We start from the raw sequence: 22,639 nt of genomic DNA, 5'->3' as shown, positions 1-22,639 counted from the left end.
TTGACAAACAACTATGTGATCAAATGATTTCAACTTAGTATTTATTTTAGCTTATGTCATAACTATTTAAATCAATACTATATGTTATAATATTTTGATAAATACTACCTAGTCAATGATATGCATTTAAAACAATCATAAAAGTTTTAAATTTTGATCAGTTACAATATAAAACAAACATCAATGGTCAAAGATATGCATCGATTAGGATTTATTTCGATTTTATTTGGTTTGACTGATTTTCAAAGAATCTGGCCGAATATGGCTTAGGATGTTTTTGATTGTTTTGAATTTTGGATTTGCTTGTTGAGAAAACCAAGAAAGAAGGATTTAGGGGATTGATATGTATAATGGCCATCAAGATACATATTTAGATTTAAGGATTTTGATGGTGAGGTTTTTGATGGCCGGCTTATTCATCCTCCTAGAATAGCTGGTGATGCGGATGATCAAAGGGTTTGATTATGGGTTTTGATCCTTTAGACAATCCGGATTTAAGGTCAGATCAAATAGGAGAAAAAGGGAGAGCCAATTTAAAGGCTTATGATTTTATGATTTTCTCTAATATTTTTTATGATTCAAATAGTTCTTAGAAACAAGATTCATATAGATCTTAGATTATTAATAAGTTTTATAATTTTTTAAAGATTCTTAAATCTTTAGAGATTCAAATAATTTTAGAATCAAAATTCATATAGATCTTAGATTCAAGATTAATATTCGAGATAATTTTAGATCTATAGATTTTTATAAGTTTTAGGATTCATATAGATCCAAGATTTAGATATAAGATGTTCTTAGATCTTTAGGTTTTGATTAGTTTACCTTTTAGAAAACACCAAATTGATCTGAATGGACCACCGTGAGAGAGAGCTGATCCGCGGATGGGCTGGTTGAGAGAGAGGTGGAGGAGCTGGCCGGAAAACCGTGAGAGAGATAGACTTGGCCGGCGGAGCAAGGCTGAGGGCCGGAAGAGATGACCGGAAAAGAGATGATCGCCGGCGGATGGGATTGCTCAGGTGGAGAGAGTCTCGTGCTGATAACGTGTTAAGATTTGAGAGAAGATTTGTGAGAATGTGTTGTATATTTCTTATTGCTTACACCACAATATATAGTGGTTCATACAAGGTGGAGTCAAAGGGAGAATTGATTACAAAGATACTCTACATAATGACATGGTCAAACTCATAAAGACTAAGGTTGAATGGGTCTTCCATGTGACTGGATGTAAATCTCCAATGGACTCTAGTTTTGAACTTGTATGGTCTAGGTTATGGACCATCCACTTCATGATTCATAACACACTTAATAATTTCTGTAAGGGAAAATTCCTTAAAAATACACGGACTAATTTTCATTTGCTAATAAAATACACGAACTATTTTGGATCTCGGTTTAATACACGAACTAATTTTCGTTGCCTATTAAATACACAAACTTTTGAAAGTCGCAGGTTTTACACATCTATTTAGACGGCGTTAACTATATTTAACGGCAGTGACGACGGCGTTAGTGTTTAATTAACACGTTTTTAAGTTTAGAAAATATTTTTTTTAAAATACACAAACCATTTTTTATTTGCTAATAAAATACACGAACTATTTTTGGATCCCCGTTTAATACACAAACTAATTTTTGTTTTCTATTAAATACACAAACTTTTAAAATGTGCATATTTTACACATCGATTTAGACGATGTCAATTATGTTTAACAGAAGTGAAGACAATGTTTTAATTAAACAAGTGGTTTAACTGTGAAAAGCACTCTCACCCAGCCAATTGAAATGAATTTGAGTTAGGTTCAATTCAATTTTGACACTATAATCTGTTCCAACCTCCTTTATTTTCTAAACTATGTTTATTTTCTTCTTTTTTACTTTGATTTCCCTTTATATTGATTTGAAGTGGAGTCGATTTCAATGTTGTAAAAAAGGACGAAGAAACTACGTAATTTTAAACGAGTTTCTGATTTTGGAATTAGTTTAGTGTTATGCATTTCTAATTCTTGTTCTTCACTTTAATAGTAGTGATAATGATTCAAGGTTAATTTACACTATGATAAATAAGTTTAGTGTTATGAATTTCTACATATATTCTATTTACTATGATCAAAAATTTTGAAATTTTATCAAAAAAAAATTTACATTATGGAAGCGTAATGGAGAAGAAAACTAACAATATAATCTATTGGACGACTTTTAAAAAATTTTGTCTTCACAGTTTAACCACTTGTTCAATTAAACACAAACATTTTCTTCACTTCTGCTAAACATTATTGACATCGTCTAAATCGATGTGTAAAATATGAAAATTTTAAAAGTTTGTGTATTTAATAGAAAACAAATATTAGTTTGTGTTTTAAACGGGGATCCAAAATAGTTTGTGTATTCTATTAGCAAATGAAAAATAGTTTGTGTATTTTTAAGGAATTTTATTTTCACAATTTAAACATGTGTTAATATATGTGTAAATGATGTGTAAAATCTGCGAATTTCAAAAATTTGTGTATTTAATAGGCAACAAAAATTAGTTCGTGTATTAAATGGAGATCCAAAATAGTTCGTGTATTTTATTATCAAATGAAAATTAGTACGTGTACTTTTAAGGAATTTTCCCTTTCTGTAACTCTTTTATTTTGATATACAAATCCAGTGTTAAAAAACAAAAATCACATATCTCATTAGATTTATAATCTTTTAATAAGAAAGGCCATAAAAAAAATTTTGGTGTGGATTACTTGTCTTTTATAAATTGTTTTATGTTGATTCCATCAATCGAACTGAATACATTGGTCTCTGACCCAATGAGTTTCTATCAACAAGACGAGGAAATTAAAAACAAAAAGGAAGCCAATCAGAGGAAGAGCTCTTGTGGCAGTGAGGTGGGGTAAATCATGTTTGCTGCAAACTTGTATTTGGCTTTACTGTACTTCTTTCTGACTGCGACTACATTATCGCCTGAGGGACTCTCATGACATAGCCGAAGAAGATTCTTAACGCACGCTTCCAAATGTTCAGCCCTGTACCGTGTGTAATGCTCCAGCGTAGAGCTCCACGATGGTTTTCTCGAAGGATGTAACACGTATCGTGCCAAAAAAACAGCAGAGGCTGCGACGAGTGATGGAGCGTAGCGAAGCATAGCGTAATCCAAGAGAGATAATACGCAAAGATAGCTCGCTAGCGACTCAAACAAGAGGTGGGATAGGACCTCCTCCTCTCTTTTGCCTTGAGGGACAAAGCGGCTTAAAAAACAGTTTGCCGTTGGAGTTGTTAACTCGAACTTCAAGTAGTTGAGAACACAAGACTCCATCTCCAGGAGCTCGTTGCTCGAGTAGGTGTAATCGGTGATGTAACAGAAACTCTCCACCTGACGAGGAGGCGCACGCACTGATCCTCGACCATAATATTTTGCTGAAATCATGATGCATGAAACACCAAGCAACTGCAGGTTTAGCTCGGTGATCACGTTCCCCGAAAGATACCTGTCTAAACAGTTCACCGCCAGGTACAAAGTCTCTGGCGAAAGGCTAAACGCTTCAGCAACCTCCACGAGCCAGTCGATCAGGATGGCATGCATGGTGGAGTTGATGTTTGCTTGAAACCTCTCCATGTAATCGATAGCAGGCCTTTTCTTCGCCTCGCATGCAAAGGCACCACAAAGCTGTGGATCCTCCTCATCATCATCATCATCATCTCCCAAATCTGACTCTGCATGGAAGAATGATCCTTCTGATGAAGCATCTTCGTAAGGAACGAGTAGGTTTGATTTCGCAATTGTGTTGGGAGGTTTTGATTGGTTGGTTTTTTTGGAACAATGGTGCAACTTGAGTAGTTTTTTTTTGTAACTGAACAACTTGAGTAGTTGAACGAATTTACAGATCACACTAAACCCTAACCCTAATTTTCGCTGCCGAAAAGAAGAGAAGAAGTTTACTAGAGTAGACAACGGAGATCAGCTCTTCTGGTTTGTGATATCTCAGAGAGGATTACGGACGTCGCCGAGTGGATTCTCCTTGGAAGAAGAAGTCCGTTTAGCCGTGGAAGACAGTGTTCGTTGACGAGGAAGTTGAAGAAGATCTCCGATTCGGAGGCCGTGTCGTCGTCAATCTTTAGGGTTTTTCTTCTGAGAGGGAGAGATCTTGAGCGAGTGAACAACGAAGAAGAATCTGTGAAAAAATAAGAACGTACAATTAATAATTTGGTAAAAGTAAAAAACACAAAAGGTAATAATCCCTTTATATATTAAAGAACAAGCATTGCAATAAATGCGTTCACACTAAACTGGACACATGTCACGTGTAGAAACATTATAATAAATGCGTTCACACTAAAATGGACACATGTTACATGTAGAAAGCTTCTCAACCAAACTCTACATAAATATGTTCACACTATGTACTTAAATTTTTTTAATATAAAACTCACTTGCATGGTTCTTCTTTACGTTATTTTTACTGTTTACGAATAGAGCTGGACAAATTATTCATAAATTTTGATTCGACTCGTTATTCGTTTTGATTCGAACCGAAAAATTCAGATATCTATTACTCTACGAAGCAAATCAAATACTAAAATGAAATATCCGTAAAAAAAACAAATCACAAATATCAATATTTATAGGAACGGATATTCAATTTGATCCGTTATATGCATATATTTATATACATATATTTAAAGAATTATATATAAGTTATATATTATAGTTTATATAAATTTTACAATATTTTTTGTTTTTAAATAATTTCATTTCAAGAATTTTATTTTTCATGTATTATTTCGAAAAAAAATGTCATTTAATATTAATTAACATCATCTTTATATATTTATTAACCATCTTTATATATATTTACATACACATACATGTGCACATTGACGTGAGCACCTTATAACTAAGTATTTACCACAACTGAAATATTTTTTTTTGGAAGTTAAAATATTTTTTTTCTTAATACTTCTTTCACTGTCAACCAAATTGTAGTAAAATGATTTGTCTTCATAATTCTCTTTTCTTTTTTAACTATTATCCGTTTAGAAAATATAATATGAAACCATTGGTTCGACATCACGACTATCTAAGATTCATAACATGAAAACAAACAAGTATTAGTAATTTTTTATTATCACAGGAAAAAAAAACAAAAACATCAAACATTTTAACCGAACAAACCAAATAAATACTTATTTAAAATGATAGTTATATTTTAGGAGATTAAAAACCTAAAACAACTTAAAACCGAACCGATATCCAGATTAAACAGATTAATATCTCCTTATTAAAAAAATAACGAAACTAATAATCACATATTACCTAGTAAATAGTATATAACTTTAGCATTCAATAGAAAAGGAAAGAAGAATAAGGGTAGAAAGGTCAAATACGAAACTTGCGCGTCAACTTTGGCGTCGTCTTCTAAATAGCGCGCTTTCTCACGAACCTTCCCTCTCTCGCCATTACTCTAAACTGACTTTTTTCACTCTTCTTCTTCCTTCCACCACTTGACTCTCTCTCTCTCTCTCTCTCTCTCCCTCTCAATCTCTCATTCGCCACCATCTTCAAACTCATGAACTCCAACGACCAATATCCAATGGGCAGGCCCGACGAAACCACCTCCGGCTCTTCTCGAACCTACGCCATGAGCGGGAAGATCATGCTGAGCGCCATCGTCATCCTCTTCTTCGTCGTCATCCTAATGGTCTTCCTCCACCTCTACGCCCGCTGGTACCTCCTCCGCGCTCGCCGCCGTCATTTCCGCCGCCGCAGCCGTAACCGTCGCTCCACGATGGTTTTCTTCGCCGCGGATCCTTCCGCCGCCGCCGCCGCCTCGCGCGGCCTCGATCCCGCGGTGATCAAGTCTCTCCCCGTTTTCGCTTTCTCCGAGTTGACTCACAAAGATCTGACCGAGTGCGCCGTTTGCCTCTCCGAGTTCGAGGAAGGCGAGTCGGGTCGGGTTTTGCCCGGTTGCAAGCATACGTTTCATGTTGACTGTATAGATATGTGGTTTCATTCTCATTCCACGTGTCCTCTCTGCCGCTCTCTCGTCGAGCCTCCCGTGGAGGAGCAAGTTGCGATCACGATTTCTCCTGAACCGGTTTCTGTTGCAATTGAACCGGGTTCGAGCTCTGGATTGAGAAAACCGGCGGCGATTGAGGTGCCGAGGAGGAACTTCAGTGAATTTGACGATCGGAACTCGCCGGCGAATCACTCGTTTAGGTCGCCGATGAGTCGTATGTTATCTTTCACTCGGATGCTGAGCAGAGGAAACTCCTCGTCGCCCATAGCCGGAGCTCCGCCTCAATCTCCGTCGTCTAACTGCCGGATAGCGATGACTGAGTCAGATATAGAGCGTGGAGGAGAAGAGACTAGGTGAGCTATTGGTCGGAAAGTAAAAACTATAAATTTTATTACAGGATTGATAAAGTCAACTAGCCTTTGCCGACGGTTGATTTAAGCTCCAGTAACACGTTGCGTGGTCTGAACGAATCTTATTCACCGAGTGTTTACTTGTGTTAGTTTAGATAGAATTGTCTGAAGATGTACATAAAATTGTCAGTTGTCGATGATGTTATATTGAATCTTTTTTTTCCATTTGTTTTTATTCCCAGTCTCTATAGACTCTTTATGTAATACCACCAATTCAATGGTCATGAAATCATGATAGAGACTTAACCTAATTTTATTTTATCACCAATTCAATATCTTTAATCCATCGTAAATGTAAATGCATCGTTTGAACAATCAAAGCCATATTTAATACTCTATGACACGCTACTTTCACTACAAAAAATGTCTCTCTATGAAAGCAGGTGATAATGTACATAGATGAAGTGATAATGTTTGCGCAAATGAGAGTAATATATAGTTATAAACATGCAGGCAATTAGATTCCAACGACTGAATCCATGTTATAAAAGAGTCTTCACACGTTAAGAAATTAGAACTATATGCTCAACACGACTATGACTTTCGAGTCTTGACGCCATTTAGTTTACTTCATTACGAAAATTATTATTTTAGTTAGTTTTCCTCCAAAGAAAACCCCTTAGAAAAGAAAGGAATTATGTCAATGTACATTGGTATCAGATTTGTAAACTATATTGTAATATGACTCATGGTTTCTACGCGTAAGTGGACCAAGTCTCTTATGCCTCCTAACCACACCACAACGTGGGGTATTTAATTAATTTACATGTTTCATAGCCAAAATGGATTAACAACTTGCACTAACTCTCCAACTCCAATCATCATCTTTTGTTTAATTGAAAATAACAAACTCGCACTACATACAAAGGACCAGATCCAATAATCAATTTTTTCAAATAAAAAAATACTTAAAGAACGTATTTGATGTCGACGATTGTCGTTAAGAAGTATGCGTAAATGATTAGCGTTTGATACAAATATTTTGAGGACTAAAAACAAAATTAAACAACTAATCAAAGGTGGGTAAAGCAACTACAATAGAAACGTAAATGAAGGGGCGATTTGAAGGTACGTGTTTATGTTAACTCATACAAGTAGAGGACAAATAAAATATCACGAGAATACAATTTCCAGGAACTTTCCATTGTCAATTAGATAACCTGAAAGTCTTTTGTTGCGACCCAAAAAGTCCAAAACCAGTGTTGAAAATAAGGAATTTACATGTAGATACAGTGTCAGACACTGATCCTGGTATTTTTCTTTGCCTTTTTGTTACTTTATATAGAACGTTTACTGTGTTTTTTTTTCTTTAATTGATTTGGCACTATATATGCTTCTTCTTTTAAAAATAACGAAAATAAACGAACGACAATATTGAACCGATACAACTTGAGCTACAAACAGGTTGAAACTGACTGAACAAGGCATCTAAACATGGAGTTGCAAACAAGTTGAAATTGATATAACAAGGCATCTAAATACATAAAAGATATATATGAACAATTTTGAACATGATTCTTATTCCCTTGAGATAAAAAGAACTTCACTTTATGAACTACAATCCAAACCTTAAGGAAATTCCAAAATCACCCTCTCTAATAAGTTAAAAAGATCATCAAAAGTGGTATTTGATTGTTATTACAACTAAATAGGCTGCTACTACTTCAGACAATGCCTTCATTATACATAACTCACAGTTACGGAGTTTCCTAACTGTCTGATAAAATCTATAATCTAATTTGTGTAGTCATTACCCATTTTAGCTTTACAATTTTCCGCTGACTGATTTTGACTCTGAAGAAACTTCAGTTACCTAGCCTTACTACCTCATCAGATCGAACTTTTTCATCTCTTCTTGCTCTTCCGTGTGCACTTAGTGCCGACATTGTTCATCTTTGATATCTCTAAGGACACTTTCCTAGTCTCTTGGCTTGAGACAGAACATGTGTTGTTTGCCTTCTTTGGTGGTGGTGACTCTGGAGATTTGCCTTTGGCTGTGGGGGATTTTTCTCGTTTCCGGGGTAAGCGCATTTCAGTTTTCTCAGCCTTTCTGTTACGATCACTGAGTAACCGAACGCTGAAAGGATTCACCGCTGTATAACACACTGGTTCGCCTACCGAGTTCCCAGGTTTCTCGAGCTCAACGTCTCCATTGTTCACCTGGATATACATTTACTTCAAATGATGGTGAACATACAGAAAAATGTTTTGCTCTGTCACTTACCAACTGGAGAAGCGCGGAGAAAGCCCGGGCTACATCGTGCTTTTCTTGGTCTTTCATGAGATCAGTAAAGGTCTCGGCGTCTCCACTCTCTTCAACAGTGAGTTTGTTGACAATCCTTTCTCCATATTCTTGAATGTCAAAAGGAGGGTGCAGCTCCTGGTCATATAATAAACCAGACAATGTAGAAAAATGCATCAGATCTCTGACTTCAAGTGAATGGTCAGAGAAAGTAGAAGAAATATATTTTACTTGTTCTTCTAGGTTTTGCTCGATTTTCTGTTTCCAAGTTGAAACTCGAGCAGCTAGATTCGTTTGCTTCTCACTTTTAGCTATGTTAGCAAGAAGAGCATCCTACAAAAAAAAAAAAAAACAGATCTTTTAAGAAAATAGATGAAAACACACACACCAACTAGTGTAGTTACCAGGTGTGAGCGACAAAGATCTTCCAAGCTTTCTTGACAATGCGAGTCGTCGTTTCCAAACCCATCGTGGTTGGGGAAATCTGCAGCTCCACCATCATGATTCTACATGAATCCAAATGAACGGATTAGGTTTGCATATAATTCCACTAGAATGTGTTCAAATTGGTGAACAACTCACCATGCCTGGACCATCTTCATCCATGAACGCATGTTCATGATCATCACCACCATGATCTCCAAAATCATTAAAGTCGCCATTATTAGCTTCATCATTGTTATCCTTAACGCCCTCCTTGTGATTGCTGTTAGCATCAGTAGGTTGGTTTCCTCCATTCACAAGCAATGCTCGAAGCTGAATTCAAAACTCTCAGTTTTTTTGTTGTGTGCCTACATTAAATATCATGTAAAGCTATAGAGAAAACACAGACCTTCTCGTAATAGGGAATGTCTTGTGGTTCTCTCTCATTGTTACTAGAAGGACGGCGTTTCTCCCAAATTCCGCTCAGCTCTGCACTGATGGGACCGTTGGGTCTAGCAAGAGGAAACATGGTAGTCATATGGTCCTTGGTAAGGCTCGCTCCAAACTTTCTCAAAGTTTTAACTGCTCAATAAATAAAAGTATAAAATGAGATAGAAGTAAGGCGCAGATCATCAGGAAAAGAAAAGAAGAAGACATTTCCAACCTTTTTTAAAAGGCTTCACTTTCAAATTCCCTGGCTCATAGGGATTCAATGGCTTCCACGGATCATCTTCATCAGCATCTGTATCACTCAAATCCATTGTTCCTCCATGGTCGTTATCCATGTCAAAGCCATGATCATTGTCTCCAAAGGCAGGAGGAGACTGACACCCTTGGTCACAGTTTTGAGCATCGGGACCATTCCCATTTACTGGTGACTGGTTGAAATTGGTTCCTTGATTCTTTCCCACAGACGATCTGCGAGCGCTTCCTCCAGAACGTCCTACTGGTGAGTGAAAACTTTTACGAGCTGAGCTGCCTCTACGAGCACTGTTCCTTCTTTTACCAGCGTAGCTATCACCTAAAAATTCATTTACCACTACAGCATCACATGGGTCTAATAGAATAAAATCCCGGTAGAGATGTGTAGTTGCCAACTGCAAGACATGAAAGTAAAAAAGCAGTTCAAACACAGACTCTTTTTATTATTTGAGAAGTGGAGGAACAAGCTGTTACCAGATAAGATTCCAGCTCTCCTCCGTCACCGCTAGTATCCAAGCAGTCACCTTCAAGAACAACTAGATTTGCTGGAGGCTTAACAAACTGATTTGGGCAGGAATCTCCACCAACGAAGTCGTCCAAGCTATTCTTTGCGTCCACTATATTAGCAACACCAACTGGGTTAGTTTTCTGCTATCTTGAATGGCACAAAGGTATCAAGTTTAGTTACCATTTCAAAACTTTACCTACCTGGGATATCATCCACGTTCCAGAAGAGATCATTTTCTTCTTCATCAACCTGACGAGAGGAGCTTGCCTCAGCCTCGTTTGATGTACCTTTGGACTCTTCCTGGTCTCTATTAGAAAAATAGCAAGAACAATTGACCAATCAGAGAAGATTTGTTATTCCTCTTTTAATTCTGAAATTATCATAGATGTGGCGTTTGTCTGATTTAGATACATGGTTACACTATCCTTTCACCAATAACCGCTAATGATGCAAATTTCCAATTGAAATCAAGAGAGTGATAAGGTGATTAGAGCTGACGATTACCAACTTTGAATACTAAAAAAAAACATCAAGTCACAGCTTAGACACAGAACCTATGCAGTGAAAAGCATTTAAGGTGCAGCTATTGTATAAATTCAAAACAAACCCATACACATAGAGAAAGATGAAGTCGAGTTTATAGCTATGCCTAAGCATGATTTCTAACACAAAGTAATAATCTTTTATCATGTTCGATTAGCTATGATTCATTAAATTAAGAAAAAAAAAGGACAAACCTTTGCTTGGATAGAAACTCCAATGTACGTAAGACCAAATTGTACAAGTACTCAACTTTCTTGCTGTAAACCTGAACCGAGCCCTGAAGCAACAAAGCAGCTACAAACCCCCCCACGACAACACAAACTCAAAACCCCAATTTTTTCTTACAACCCTAAAAAAATCAAATGATAAGAAGCTTGAGAATCAAAGCACAGACCTTCCGCGAAATTAACAGGAATCTTCCCATCTTCTTCTTCGTTTCCGGTGATTTCTCCGGTACATATCTTGAGGAGGTACTCTTCTAGCTTCTCCGACAAATCAACTTCCCAATTCGCCACCAAATCTCTCTCCGGCTGTACCGTGTGAATCCTCTCCCCGCCGTTACTCGTCATTTACTGTAGAGACGCTCCGAAATTAAGCTTCTGTAGGGAGAGATCGGATGATTCATACCCTTTAGCGTAAACCCCCGAGAAAAAGGGCAAAAACCCTAGAAATAGTGAATTGGGAACTTCCAAGCAAATCAGAGAGTTTCAATTTAAATTTGAGAAATTTTCTGGGAGGCGAATGGGCGTAAGGATCCAGCTCGAGAGAATTCAAGTGGTTTACTGAAGAGAGAGGAGGAACAAATCTGTGAGATTGAGAGAGAGAGAGACAGAATGTTTGGGGGTAAGTAAAGTGAGAGAGACGAAATATTTTGGACTCTCGAGATTTTCCCGCTTTTCATAAAAGGCCAAATATTGTTGGGCTTAACTCATTTGTTGGGCTTCTCCTGTCTGAGATCGGCTCATCCTACTAATATACGAAGGGGGACGTATTCAATTCATTTATTTGATTTTTGACGGGGTTTTAGATGATTTTAATAAGTTGCAGAGATTTAATTGATTTTTGTTAAACTACTCTAGAATATCACCTAAAACTATGGCATTTGGGTTTTAATTTTTTTAACTAAAAAATCATACCCAAACACCCTAAAATCATCTGAAAACTTTAAAACTCCACAACTTAAAATATTTTCAAAAACACTAGATTTCAGAGTACTTTAAGAAATGTCAAATTCAATAACAGTGGATTTTAAATGAATTTTTAAAATTCATGTTTCAATAACAGTGGATTTGTCATTTTAATACAAATCACCTGAAACTCTCAGTTGAATATATCCCCCTAAAGTGACAGTGTCATTCACAGGTGAAGTTTACAATTAATTCTCTTAATTTGATTGGTTGTTGGTATTTGAATTTTTATTTATTTAATTAAAATTTTAAAAATGAAACTAATCCTAGAACTTCCTAATCTAACCTTTTTTTTTGTCAACCTTCCTAATCTAACCTATATTACCGTACAAACAATTAAACATTTTAAGATAAAAGAATTAACATAATTTATTTATAGAAACAATTAAATATCATAGATTACATTATATAAATTTAAATAAATACATGTGGTATGATAGAAATAATTATATAAACGATTTTAACATATTTATATTAATAGTGGATGCAATAAATTATAGATTACGAAAAAAACTAATTAACCTACACCTAATAATATTTTGTTATACTCACTATATATATTTTTTCTAAAATGTGTCCAATGAATGCAAAACAGTCAAATATACAATTTTAAAAACATTCATTCATTTTTCAGTGACAAATATTGATTGTATAGTTGAGTTATTACTTTCATAAATGATTAAATTATTTGTATATTTATAAACAGAAAAATATATAGTAAGTCGTTTAAAATAATATTAATTATTGAATATATTTATTATAATATAAAATTGAAAAATTGGAACATTATACTAATACGAGACTAAAGTTAATATACTCTATTAATATAATTCTTATAGCCTTGATTATAATAAAATTATATGGTAAATTTTTTAAAATAATATTAATCAATAAAAATTTTATTATAATATAAATAAAAAAAACGAGAACAATATATTAATACATGACTAGAGTTAAGACTTTATTGATATAGTCGTGATTATAATAAAATTGACATGCTTACTTTGTAATAGGTAAAAAGGAAGGATACATATATAAAACATCAGTGAAGAATAATAAAACTTGTTTGTTATATTCTTGGTTGTATTCTTTGTTATTTTATATTTTTACGTAGTTAATTTTTTATATGTATGCCGAAATACATGTGTTTTACGAATTACTATAACTGTTAATTAATTATTTGTAACTATTTTACTTCTAAAAAAAAATAAAGTGGTAGACAAAACTATTTCGACAAAATACCCATCCCCAACCAAGTTCCATAGCTTTGAGTCCGAAAATAGAAAGTGTTATAAAATAACTTTTTGTTCATTAATCTCTATCTTTTTTTATTAATAAAAAACTATGTCATAAAAATACTTTTTGGAAACTTATAACAAAATTATTAGAATTAACAATATATCTCAATAATCTTCTAAGATTATACAATACCAAAAATTTTGATTTTCAAATTATTTAAAATAAAAAGGTTATTTTTAATATTTATGATTATTATTCAAAATTATAAAATTATAAACATAATATATAATTTTCATGAAATATTTATACCTGCGAAATCGCGGACAACCACCTAGTATTTATTAATCCAAAGTTTAGTACGTATTCTTATAATATATAGCTTTTCACGTAATTAAGTTTATTATTAATTATTTAAATGTAACTATGTATTTATATAGAATTTTTGAAAATTTATTATCTTATTATTTTATCGATTTGTACTGACTCGAAACCTGCAAAATTTATTAATTTATTGTGTTTAGTAATTTATAAAATTTATACGGTAGATAACAATGTTATAGTGATATAAATGTGTTTATATTTAATTTATTGCGTATCCATAATTCAATTACTTTTAATTTTACACATTGTACGCTAATTTATAGAGGAGTTAGTTGATTACAACTTGCGAGTCGATCTATATGAATTAATGGTTTTATTTTTTGTCAATTTTTTCATATGTTCATGATTATGTTTAATGCATTATCTGTGATTTTAATAAATATGATGGTAAGATAATTGAATAATTATGTGAATTTGTGATTCACAAGATTGACTATAGATCCTAAAATCTACACTAAGTATTTAATAGTGACCGGAAGTTCAATCTGGGGAAGAGAAATGATGTAGGCAACGATATCTTTAGAACACAACGATGTAATCAGTTTCCAGTAGGTAAAAATGGACTTTACTGATGAATAAGATCGAATACAATGAGTTGGACTAGATCGAATGTTACAAACGAGATCGATAAAAGAAAGGATCTAAGATTGGATGAAAACAAGGTCGATGTATGTGTGTAGCTCTCTTTAGGGTTTTCAATGTGCCCCTCTTCAGGTCCGTTCTCCTTCCTTTATAGTAGGTCGACTCCGTGATCTCTGTAACCGATCCGTGATCTTTGGGCCCTTGAGGTTTCCGTCTCGAGCTCGGGTGCTTGCTGCGGGCTTTGATTCTTTACGGCCCACATTGCTGATCGTGGTCCATTAATCATATTGACCGAAATTGGGTCCAACAATTACTACACAAGAAAGTGGGATGTTTACTTTGCACTAGGCTGGTACGAGTTAGTAGACTAGAGTTAGTCATTTCATGCACAAAATACATGAACATATATTCTGTAAGGGAAAATTTTCATAAATCATACAAGAAAAATTAAAAGAGTAACATGATCATCGAATTTTATTTTGAAGCATTGTATTCTTTACAAAACCTTAACCAAAAAATGGTATCCAAAGTTCTACAAAAACCATCAAAGATAACAAAACTATCCATCAACCTTTCTACATCAGCATATCCTCAAGTAAACTTATAAAATCCTATTCGAGAAACCTCCACTCGAATGACTTGTTTATCCCAAATAGATCCATCCAACTCCAAAATAACATCAAACATATCTTCTTCCTTGTAGAAGTTGACAAATGCGTAACTGGTATGGAAGTTGCTAATGACCTTCACATGATGTATACTCCAAAGTTGTTTAAGATGTTACAAACGTAAACTACATCCATCAGAGGTGTGAGCTTCGTCACATACATACACTTCATCCCGATGTTATCACCTTCTCCAATTGCCTGAAACGTAGTTTCACAATCTTTGCAAACGTTCTTTCGTCTCCCACCACAACCATCATAGTATTCATATGATATGTTTTCACGTAATTAAGTTTATTATTAATGATTTTTACGAGGCTATGTATTTATATAAATTTTTAAAAATCTTTCTTTTATTATTTTTCAACTTATGTCATGTTTAAGCTAAATTTTATTGATTTATTGATGTACTGAATATTAATTTTTCTGATTATAAAGACATTGTCTAATAATATTATATTCAGTTGAGATGTGTCTAGTTTAATGTGAAATCACATCAGAGATTCTAAATCTATCATAAAAGGGTTAAGAGAGAGATAAGATAAGCTTGAGTTAACATCACAAACCAAGTTGCCACTCATAAAAAGCTTCATCATTTACGGAGTAGAAGATACTTGACTTGAGCTGCTTTACAAACTCTAGAGAGATCAGAGTGATAGTCTTGGAGGTTGACTGAATTCATTGCAGCAGAAAGAATGGACAGATGATAGAGAATGACGTCCCTTCTGTATCTTTATCAATTCTAGATGTCTGAGACTGGATCAGCTGCTTCTGAAGATTTAATTTTTTTGCTATTTTTTTTTTAATATCTTTCAAGAATTTAAATGATTTCTTCTTAACCGATTATTTTGTATTGTCTCTGAGAACTGATATTTTTACTAGCTTCTTCAACAATATGGGCTTTCTAACAGGAGAAACTTCATAAGAAGTATCAACGGCGTTGATCTCGTCGTCGTCGTACATTGGAACCTGGAAATCATTCCAGATACCTTCAACCGGAGAACCAAAAACATGATACTCAAATACAATGTACAAACTCATTTCTACGTGTTGTAGATTTGGAAGAGAAGCCTGTTGATCAACAAAATCAGAAGCTTCCCTTTAAATTTAGCAATTTATAAACAGATCACGAAGAACAAAACTAGTGTTTCGTAAGAACTACATTTACTTAGATGATTGAAAGATGAAAAGAAGACTTTTAGAATTGAAAAAAAGGGATGCGGCCAAAAAAGAGAGAGATGGAATATTAATTTATAGAGTTTCTATTGAGATAATAATGTTCTAATGATAAAAATCTGTTTATAATTTAGTTGGTGTGTATATGTAGTGCATAAGTCTACATCATATTTCAAAACTATTGCGATGATGATAACAAAGTTGATGATAATAATAGTAACTCACTGGAGCAAAAATTAATAAAAATATGAGTAAATTATGAGCAATGTATAGTGCAGTACAAATTAAAAATATTACTGAATATTATTTACTCTCTTTTGTTTAGATTTGTATGGTGATATGCTTATGCATGGATCAAAAATGATAATGATGTTATAGTGATAAGGGATAATGTTGTAGTAATAATGTAGTGGTGTTGATGCGATTATGATGGTAAAATTATTGTGATGATGATAACAAAGTTGATGATAATAATGACATAGCTTCACCATCTTTGCAAATGTTCATTTGCCTCCCAGTCCCACCACTGTCATCCTGAGATTCCATCGTTTATGAATTCTTTCAAAGTTTTTATCAACTTTTTCTTTGAAATAAAACCAGTGTTCTAGTGAAGCATATATTGTTTTGTGTTGTTTTGATACCAAGCCCATGATACTTGTCAGTATAGACATAAGCCTTTACCATTTATGAACGATTCACCTAACAATTTTAATTTTAGACCGAATCAGCAATTCACATAATCATTGCATTATCTTACCAACAAACTTATTCCAATCACAAAGATGCAGTTAACATAATATGAACATATGCAATAATTTTTTTTGACAAAGAAACAGAATCAACAATTCACATAGGTTGACGTGTAAGTTGTAACAAACTAACTATACTATAAATTAGCTTCTAATGTGTAAAACTAAGGGTAATCAAATTATGAAATAACTGAATTATAAAACATACTTTATCATTATAACATAGTAATTTACAATATAAGTTTTATAAATTAACTTGATAAATTAATAATTTTACCGATTAATAAGATACCACATTTTTAAAAATTATATATAAATATGTAGTTCCATTAAAATTATAAATTAATATTTTATATATATATATGTACAGTTTATGTAATTAAAAAAGATATTTTTTATGGGCAATTCTCTCAAATAGACATTTTTAAGTTTTTGTCACAAAAATAGACCTCAAAAACTAAAATGACCAAAATAACAATTTTTATTTTGAAAATTTTAATTTTTTTTTAATTTTTTAAAATTTGAAATCATATCCTGAAAACCCCACTCCTCAACTCTAAACCCTAAACCTTAAACACTAAACTCCAACCCTTAACTCTAAACCGTAATGTCTATGTATTTTTTATAAGTGTATATTTACTTCTTTTGATAAAACATTTAAGTCTATTTTTGGTCATTTTTATTTTTAAGGTTTATATTTGTGATAAAAAAAACTTTTTTTAGGTATATCCTAGGGAATTTCTCTATTTTTTATTGTTTGTTTTAGATTTTATAAAGTTTTTACTGCAAAAATTGTTATATAATGGTAAATAAAAGTAATGGGGTAAATTGAATGGAAACTCAAACAAGAGGGGTCTTTTTGTAAAGTTTTATTTTAGTTATGTATTCAAAGAATCTCCGCGGCGGGTTCTTCGCGATCTGAAACTTTAACATGAATTCGAACTTGGGGAAGAGATCATCCGGATCGTCGTCGTCGATCAATACCTTTGATTTTGATCTCGGTCTCGGATCGAGCCAATGCAAACCTCTAAACGGATCCGGTTCGGGTATTGGGATTGTAAATAAAGATCCGAGCTTGTTTGGGAAATCTAGTGGAAACGTGCCGTCGAAGAAAGCACCTCCAGCTTCAGGTTAAGGTGTTAATGCTAATAGTAACGTTAAGAGTATGTCTGGGAGCATAGCAATCTAAGTGGCTCTGGTCTTCCTTCGGACAAGGATCCGTTTGGTTGTTTGGTTGGTTTCGGATCAAAATCTTCACGAAAGGCTAATAACGCACTACAAGAAAACAAGGGGATTCTGAATTTCTGATGGCCGAAATCGTCGGAAATTCGTCGGAATAGACAGATTCCGACGAATTTCCGACGAACCTGTCCGTCGGTATCGTTTTGTCGGAAAAAAAAAATTCGTCGGAATTTCGTCAGAACTTCCGACGACTTTCTGACGAATACCGAGAAACGTCATTATGACGAACTTCCGACGATATTACGATGCGGACACACGAGACCAGAGTTCATCGGAAAAATTAGGTACCGACGGAGAACAATCCTCGGACAATTCCGACGTAGTGGATTCCTCGGTGTATTCCGACGAACTTTGGGCGTCGGTATTTTCCGACGGACAATGGTCGTCGGAATATACCGGCGGATATTTGATCGTCGGTATATTCCGACGAAAATTGGTTCGTCGGTACATTCCGACGGATATTTGTCCGTCGGTATATTCCGACGACCATTATCCGTCGGAATATACCGAATTATATAAATTTTAAAAATGAATTAATTTTGCATTTTTATATATTTTTTTATATTAATAAATTAAAAAAATCAGAAATTTAAAACTAATAATATTATATAATTTAAATTCATACAAACCGAAATAGAAAAAAAACATTCAGAAAGTTTAAAATTCATACAAACTGAAATAGAAAAAAAACATTTCGAAAGTTTTAAAAAGCCGAAAAAACTAAGATGAACTCGAAGACATCAAGCGATCTAGCTTCTGCATTATCTCGGTGTTGAACTTCTTCTGGGATGCCATCTCAGCAAGGATAGTGGCATTCTCCGAACGGATAGTGGCATTCTCCGAAAGGATAGTGGTGTTCTGCTCCTCCAATGCCCCAATCCGTTCATCTTTGTCATGTATCTCCTCGAGAATCATGGGATCGGCATACGGAGCTTGCGAAGAAGATGCCAGATACGAAGAAGCACGGCGGGCCAACCCAACTAAACGGCCTCCTTTCCTTTTAGGAACCGCCTACAAAATATTTAAAGTAAGTAAATATGGACAAGTTAGTAATCGACATTATAAAAAATATATATTAATAAAAAAAATTACCTTTTCAACCATCTCATTTATTTGCAATAGAGACAAGTTGGTTGAAGCTCTCGTAGAGTCGCCGTCATCAGAGAGAGGCTGAGATTGAGATACTATTTCAGCTTCCACCAAATCAACGACACCTTTGATCACGGGGTCCTGAATTTGACCCGTCGTCTTGTTAGTGTGAGCCACCTTAATGAGTTGGAGACGAATAACGGGATTACCGTCATTTGCTTCGATCTAAAAAAACCGCCATTATTAGCCAAGGAATATATAAAATATTTATTTAAAAAATATAAAAATAAATAATAATAAAAAACTTACAAGTTCATCCTCCTTAGTAGACATAGAGCAAGCGCCGAGGTTGTGCACATACATACCTTTCCCGCCACGATCGCTCTTCCGGTTCTTGGAGTTCCTAGAAGACGTCTCTGCAGTTTCTTCCTTCTCCCAATGAGCTATCAACTGCTCCCACACCGTCCCGTTGATGAACCGTGGCCTCTTGTTCTTCTGCCAAACTGTCTTCCACGCGTTTATCTGCTTTGTATAAGAGTCCATGGCCTTTTCGTTGAATTTCTTACGGACTGTTTCCGTAAGATCGGAGTGCCAGTTGAACTCTTGCTACAAAACAAACACAATTTAATAAGTAAATATATTAAAAAAATGTAAAAACTTTAAAAAAATAAAGAGTTACTATACCGCAAACAGACGAAACCACAACTCTCGTTCGTCGGAAGGGATCACACTCCACTTTGGATATCCAAAACGGAGCATGGAGTACATCATCTGGTTGATGCTCCGGCTAATGCCATTTTTCGACTTAGTGAACCTTTAAAAAAAATACAAGTTAGCAAGTTAACTAAAGGAAAAAAACATAACGGTACAAATAAAAAAAAATACTAACCAAGTGCTATGGCCTCGTCGTGGGTTGGGTTGGAGAACCGGGAGATGCTCTCGACCTGGTTGTTGAACCAATAGATGAACCGGCATGACCCCCGGATCCTGTTGAGCAGCAGCGTGAGGGGCAGCGGGAGCTGGAGCGGGAATATATGCGGGAACCGAGTCATGAGACGATCCCGATGCACGGGAACTGCTCACCGAACTACGTCGAAGACGGGCTGCGGGGCGGGGTTCATCCTCGGCCCTAAAAAAAAAAATTAATACATCAAACATATTTTCAAATCATTTCTATTTTTAATGTTTTCATTTATATATTTACAAAAGGTTTTATAAACGTTTTAAAAAAACTATTAAACCTTTTATTATACATAGTTTATTACTAGAAACTTATAAAAAATAATAAAAAAAATTAAAATTTTTTATTATACATGATTTATATATATATATGTATACAAAATTATATAAAAATTTATAAATGAAGAAAAATGTTGTTAAATATTTATAATTTTTTTTTAAAAAATGTTTTATTATTCATAGTTTATTAGTGGAAACTTATAAAAAATTATAAAAAAATTTAAAATTTTTATTATACATGATTTATATATATATATATATATATATATGTATACAAAATTATAAAAAAATTTGTAAATATAGAAAAATGTTGTTAAATATTTTTAAAAAATTTTAAAAACGCTTTATTATATATATTTCATTCTTGGAAACTTGAAAAACATTTTTAAAAATAAAAAAAAAAACGTTTTAAAAAAATCAAAAAACGTTTTTAAAAATCAAAAAACGTTTTTAAAAATCAAAAAATGTTCAAAAAAATCTAAAACAACAATCCAAACAACAATCCTAACTTATATATCCTAAACTATCCATTCAATCCTAAAATTTTCAATCAAATAACCTAAAATCTGAGATCTAACTTCCAAAACCCTAAACAATTGATATAAAAGAAGGTTTGGGATGATTCTCACATGATTTGGGGCTTGGGGAAGAGAAATGAGGGTGAGAAGAGGATTCGCCGGTGAAGAGAGGTGGAGAAGGGCCGGAATCGTCGGAGAGATGGAGAAATCGCCGGAGAGAGTTCGTTTTGAGAGAGAGGCTGAGATAACGAAGAAGGAAGAAGGAGGGTTATTATATCTGAAGATTCCGACGGACACGGTTTCGTCGGTATTCCGTCGGTATAATTAAAATATACCAAATGCCGATTCGCGAAAATTTTCAAGGGGTTTGGTTCTCCCGGGCAAATTTAATTTCCGACGGAATGTGTCCGTCAGTATATTCCGATGGAATGTGTCCGTCAGTATATTCCGACGGAATTCCGACGACATTGTGTTTAGGATGTTGATTTCAAGTTTCTAAATGCAAAATCCAAATCTTTGATAATATATATAGTATTTGCATAAAGATTTAACAATAAAAATGTTTTATAACACGATTTTACACATCAACTTTTTTTGTAGTGTAAGCTTATATATGAATATGATTGTATAAGTATATAATGTTAAGATGAGATGTTATGAAAAGAATGATATGCATACATAAATATTTTAATGAGTTGTTATATTTGAACGGTTGCGAGCTAATACTATACTAAACACTTATTATGTGTTATTTTCATAGTTTTGGCATCTAAATTTATAGATTTTTATGATTGAAATTGTTTAGAAACACATGTCGTCGGTAATTCGTCGGAATATACCGACGACATTCCGACGAACTTTTCCAATTCGTCGGAATGTCGTCGGTATATTCCGACGAATTACCGACGACCTTTCCAAATTTCAATGAAACCCAATGTCGTCGCTATGTCGTCGGTATATTGCGCGGGATTTCCGACGGACTAATAATAAAAAAAAAACTAATCAGAATCTTCTGAATCTTCATCAAACTCCCCAACCTCTGCATGCCATCTCATTGCTTTTGCTGTGCGCTCACACTGATACAACCTCTTCAATCTTTCCGTCAAAGGCAAATACCACATTCTTTTGAATGGGATCGGAACTCTTCCCCTCGTCTCCTGATAACGAGGTTTTCCACAAAATTTGCATACATTCCATGTCTCATCCGCTCTCCAGTAGATCATGCAGTTGTCAATACATACATCTATCACTTCATACGGTAGTTGAAGACCTGCAACAAGTTTCTGAACCTCGTAGTATGAACCCGGTGCAAGGTTATCATCAGGTAGAATACCTTTGACAAAATTAGTAATCGCATCCATACATTCTTCAGCCAAATTTTAGTCTGTCTTAATACCCATTAATCTAGTTGCAGATGATAAGACTGAATGACCATCTCTACAATTTTGATACAAAGGTTGTTTTACTGCATCCAACATGTCAAAAAATCTCCTAGATTCAGGATTTGGTTCTTCCCTCTATAATGATCATGTACCATCTGCTCAGTACCTACACCATAATCTATATCCGTTCTAGATTCTTCTAACCTAATATCAGGCTGAAGTTCACTAACAGGCTGAGGTTCGCTAGTACTACCATATTCATAACTAGTTTCCCCATGAATGTACCAAACTTTATAATTACGTGAAAACCCTTTCATATACAAATGAGTCCAAACATCAAATTCTTTTATA

The 22,639-nt window shown here is 34.2% G+C and overlaps 3 protein-coding genes across 3 annotated transcripts; 1 reads left to right on the top strand and 2 right to left on the bottom strand.

The window, feature by feature from the left end:
* Nucleotides 1–2,743: 2,743 nt before the first annotated feature.
* Nucleotides 2,744–4,342, bottom strand: LOC106397399 (cyclin-A1-2-like). The gene is made up of 3 exons (XM_048757563.1): nucleotides 4,339–4,342; nucleotides 4,047–4,166; nucleotides 2,744–3,933 (listed from the first exon to the last, which is right to left on the bottom strand). Exons 1-3 carry the CDS (start codon nucleotides 4,340–4,342, stop codon nucleotides 2,855–2,857), a joined length of 1,203 nt encoding a protein of 400 aa, XP_048613520.1. The 3' UTR covers nucleotides 2,744–2,854.
* Nucleotides 4,343–5,445: 1,103 nt separating this feature from the next.
* LOC106397400 (RING-H2 finger protein ATL2-like) lies at nucleotides 5,446–6,672 on the top strand. The gene has a single exon (XM_048756876.1). The coding sequence runs from the start codon at nucleotides 5,562–5,564 to the stop codon at nucleotides 6,366–6,368; it is 807 nt and encodes a 268-aa protein (XP_048612833.1). The 5' UTR covers nucleotides 5,446–5,561; the 3' UTR covers nucleotides 6,369–6,672.
* A 1,206-nt stretch (nucleotides 6,673–7,878) lies between these two features.
* Nucleotides 7,879–11,811, bottom strand: LOC106397155 (condensin-2 complex subunit H2). The gene is made up of 11 exons (XM_013837720.3): nucleotides 11,234–11,811; nucleotides 11,034–11,133; nucleotides 10,497–10,603; nucleotides 10,263–10,405; nucleotides 9,751–10,183; nucleotides 9,496–9,668; nucleotides 9,246–9,419; nucleotides 9,068–9,169; nucleotides 8,895–8,996; nucleotides 8,646–8,801; nucleotides 7,879–8,581 (listed from the first exon to the last, which is right to left on the bottom strand). The coding sequence occupies exons 1-11, from the start codon at nucleotides 11,406–11,408 to the stop codon at nucleotides 8,267–8,269; spliced, it is 1,980 nt and encodes a 659-aa protein (XP_013693174.2). The 5' UTR covers nucleotides 11,409–11,811; the 3' UTR covers nucleotides 7,879–8,266.
* Nucleotides 11,812–22,639: the final 10,828 nt, after the last annotated feature.

The sequence above is a fragment of the Brassica napus genome, chromosome C5, assembly GCF_020379485.1.
Source record: "Brassica napus cultivar Da-Ae chromosome C5, Da-Ae, whole genome shotgun sequence".
NCBI lineage: Eukaryota > Viridiplantae > Streptophyta > Magnoliopsida > Brassicales > Brassicaceae > Brassica > Brassica napus.
The sequence above is the reverse complement of the archived record's forward strand: the minus strand, read 5'-3'. Positions and strand labels throughout refer to the sequence as shown.

What these genes read in the sequence shown, in the direction of transcription:
- LOC106397399 (XM_048757563.1), bottom strand. An exon ending in CTTCCTCGTCAACGAACACT is followed by an intron (nt 3,934 to 4,046) that starts GTCTTCCACGGC and finishes TGTCTACTCTAG; the next exon opens with TAAACTTCTTCTCTTCTTTT.
- LOC106397400 (XM_048756876.1), top strand. Translation starts at nt 5,562, where the DNA reads ATGAACTCCAACGACCAATATCCAATGGGCAGGCCCGACGAAACCACC.
- LOC106397155 (XM_013837720.3), bottom strand. Translation starts at nt 11,408, where the DNA reads ATGACGAGTAACGGCGGGGAGAGGATTCACACGGTACAGCCGGAGAGA. An exon ending in AGTGAAGCCTTTTAAAAAAG is followed by an intron (nt 9,669 to 9,750) that starts GTTGGAAATGTC and finishes TTTATTGAGCAG; the next exon opens with TTAAAACTTTGAGAAAGTTT. An exon ending in TCTCCGCGCTTCTCCAGTTG is followed by an intron (nt 8,582 to 8,645) that starts GTAAGTGACAGA and finishes ATGTATATCCAG; the next exon opens with GTGAACAATGGAGACGTTGA.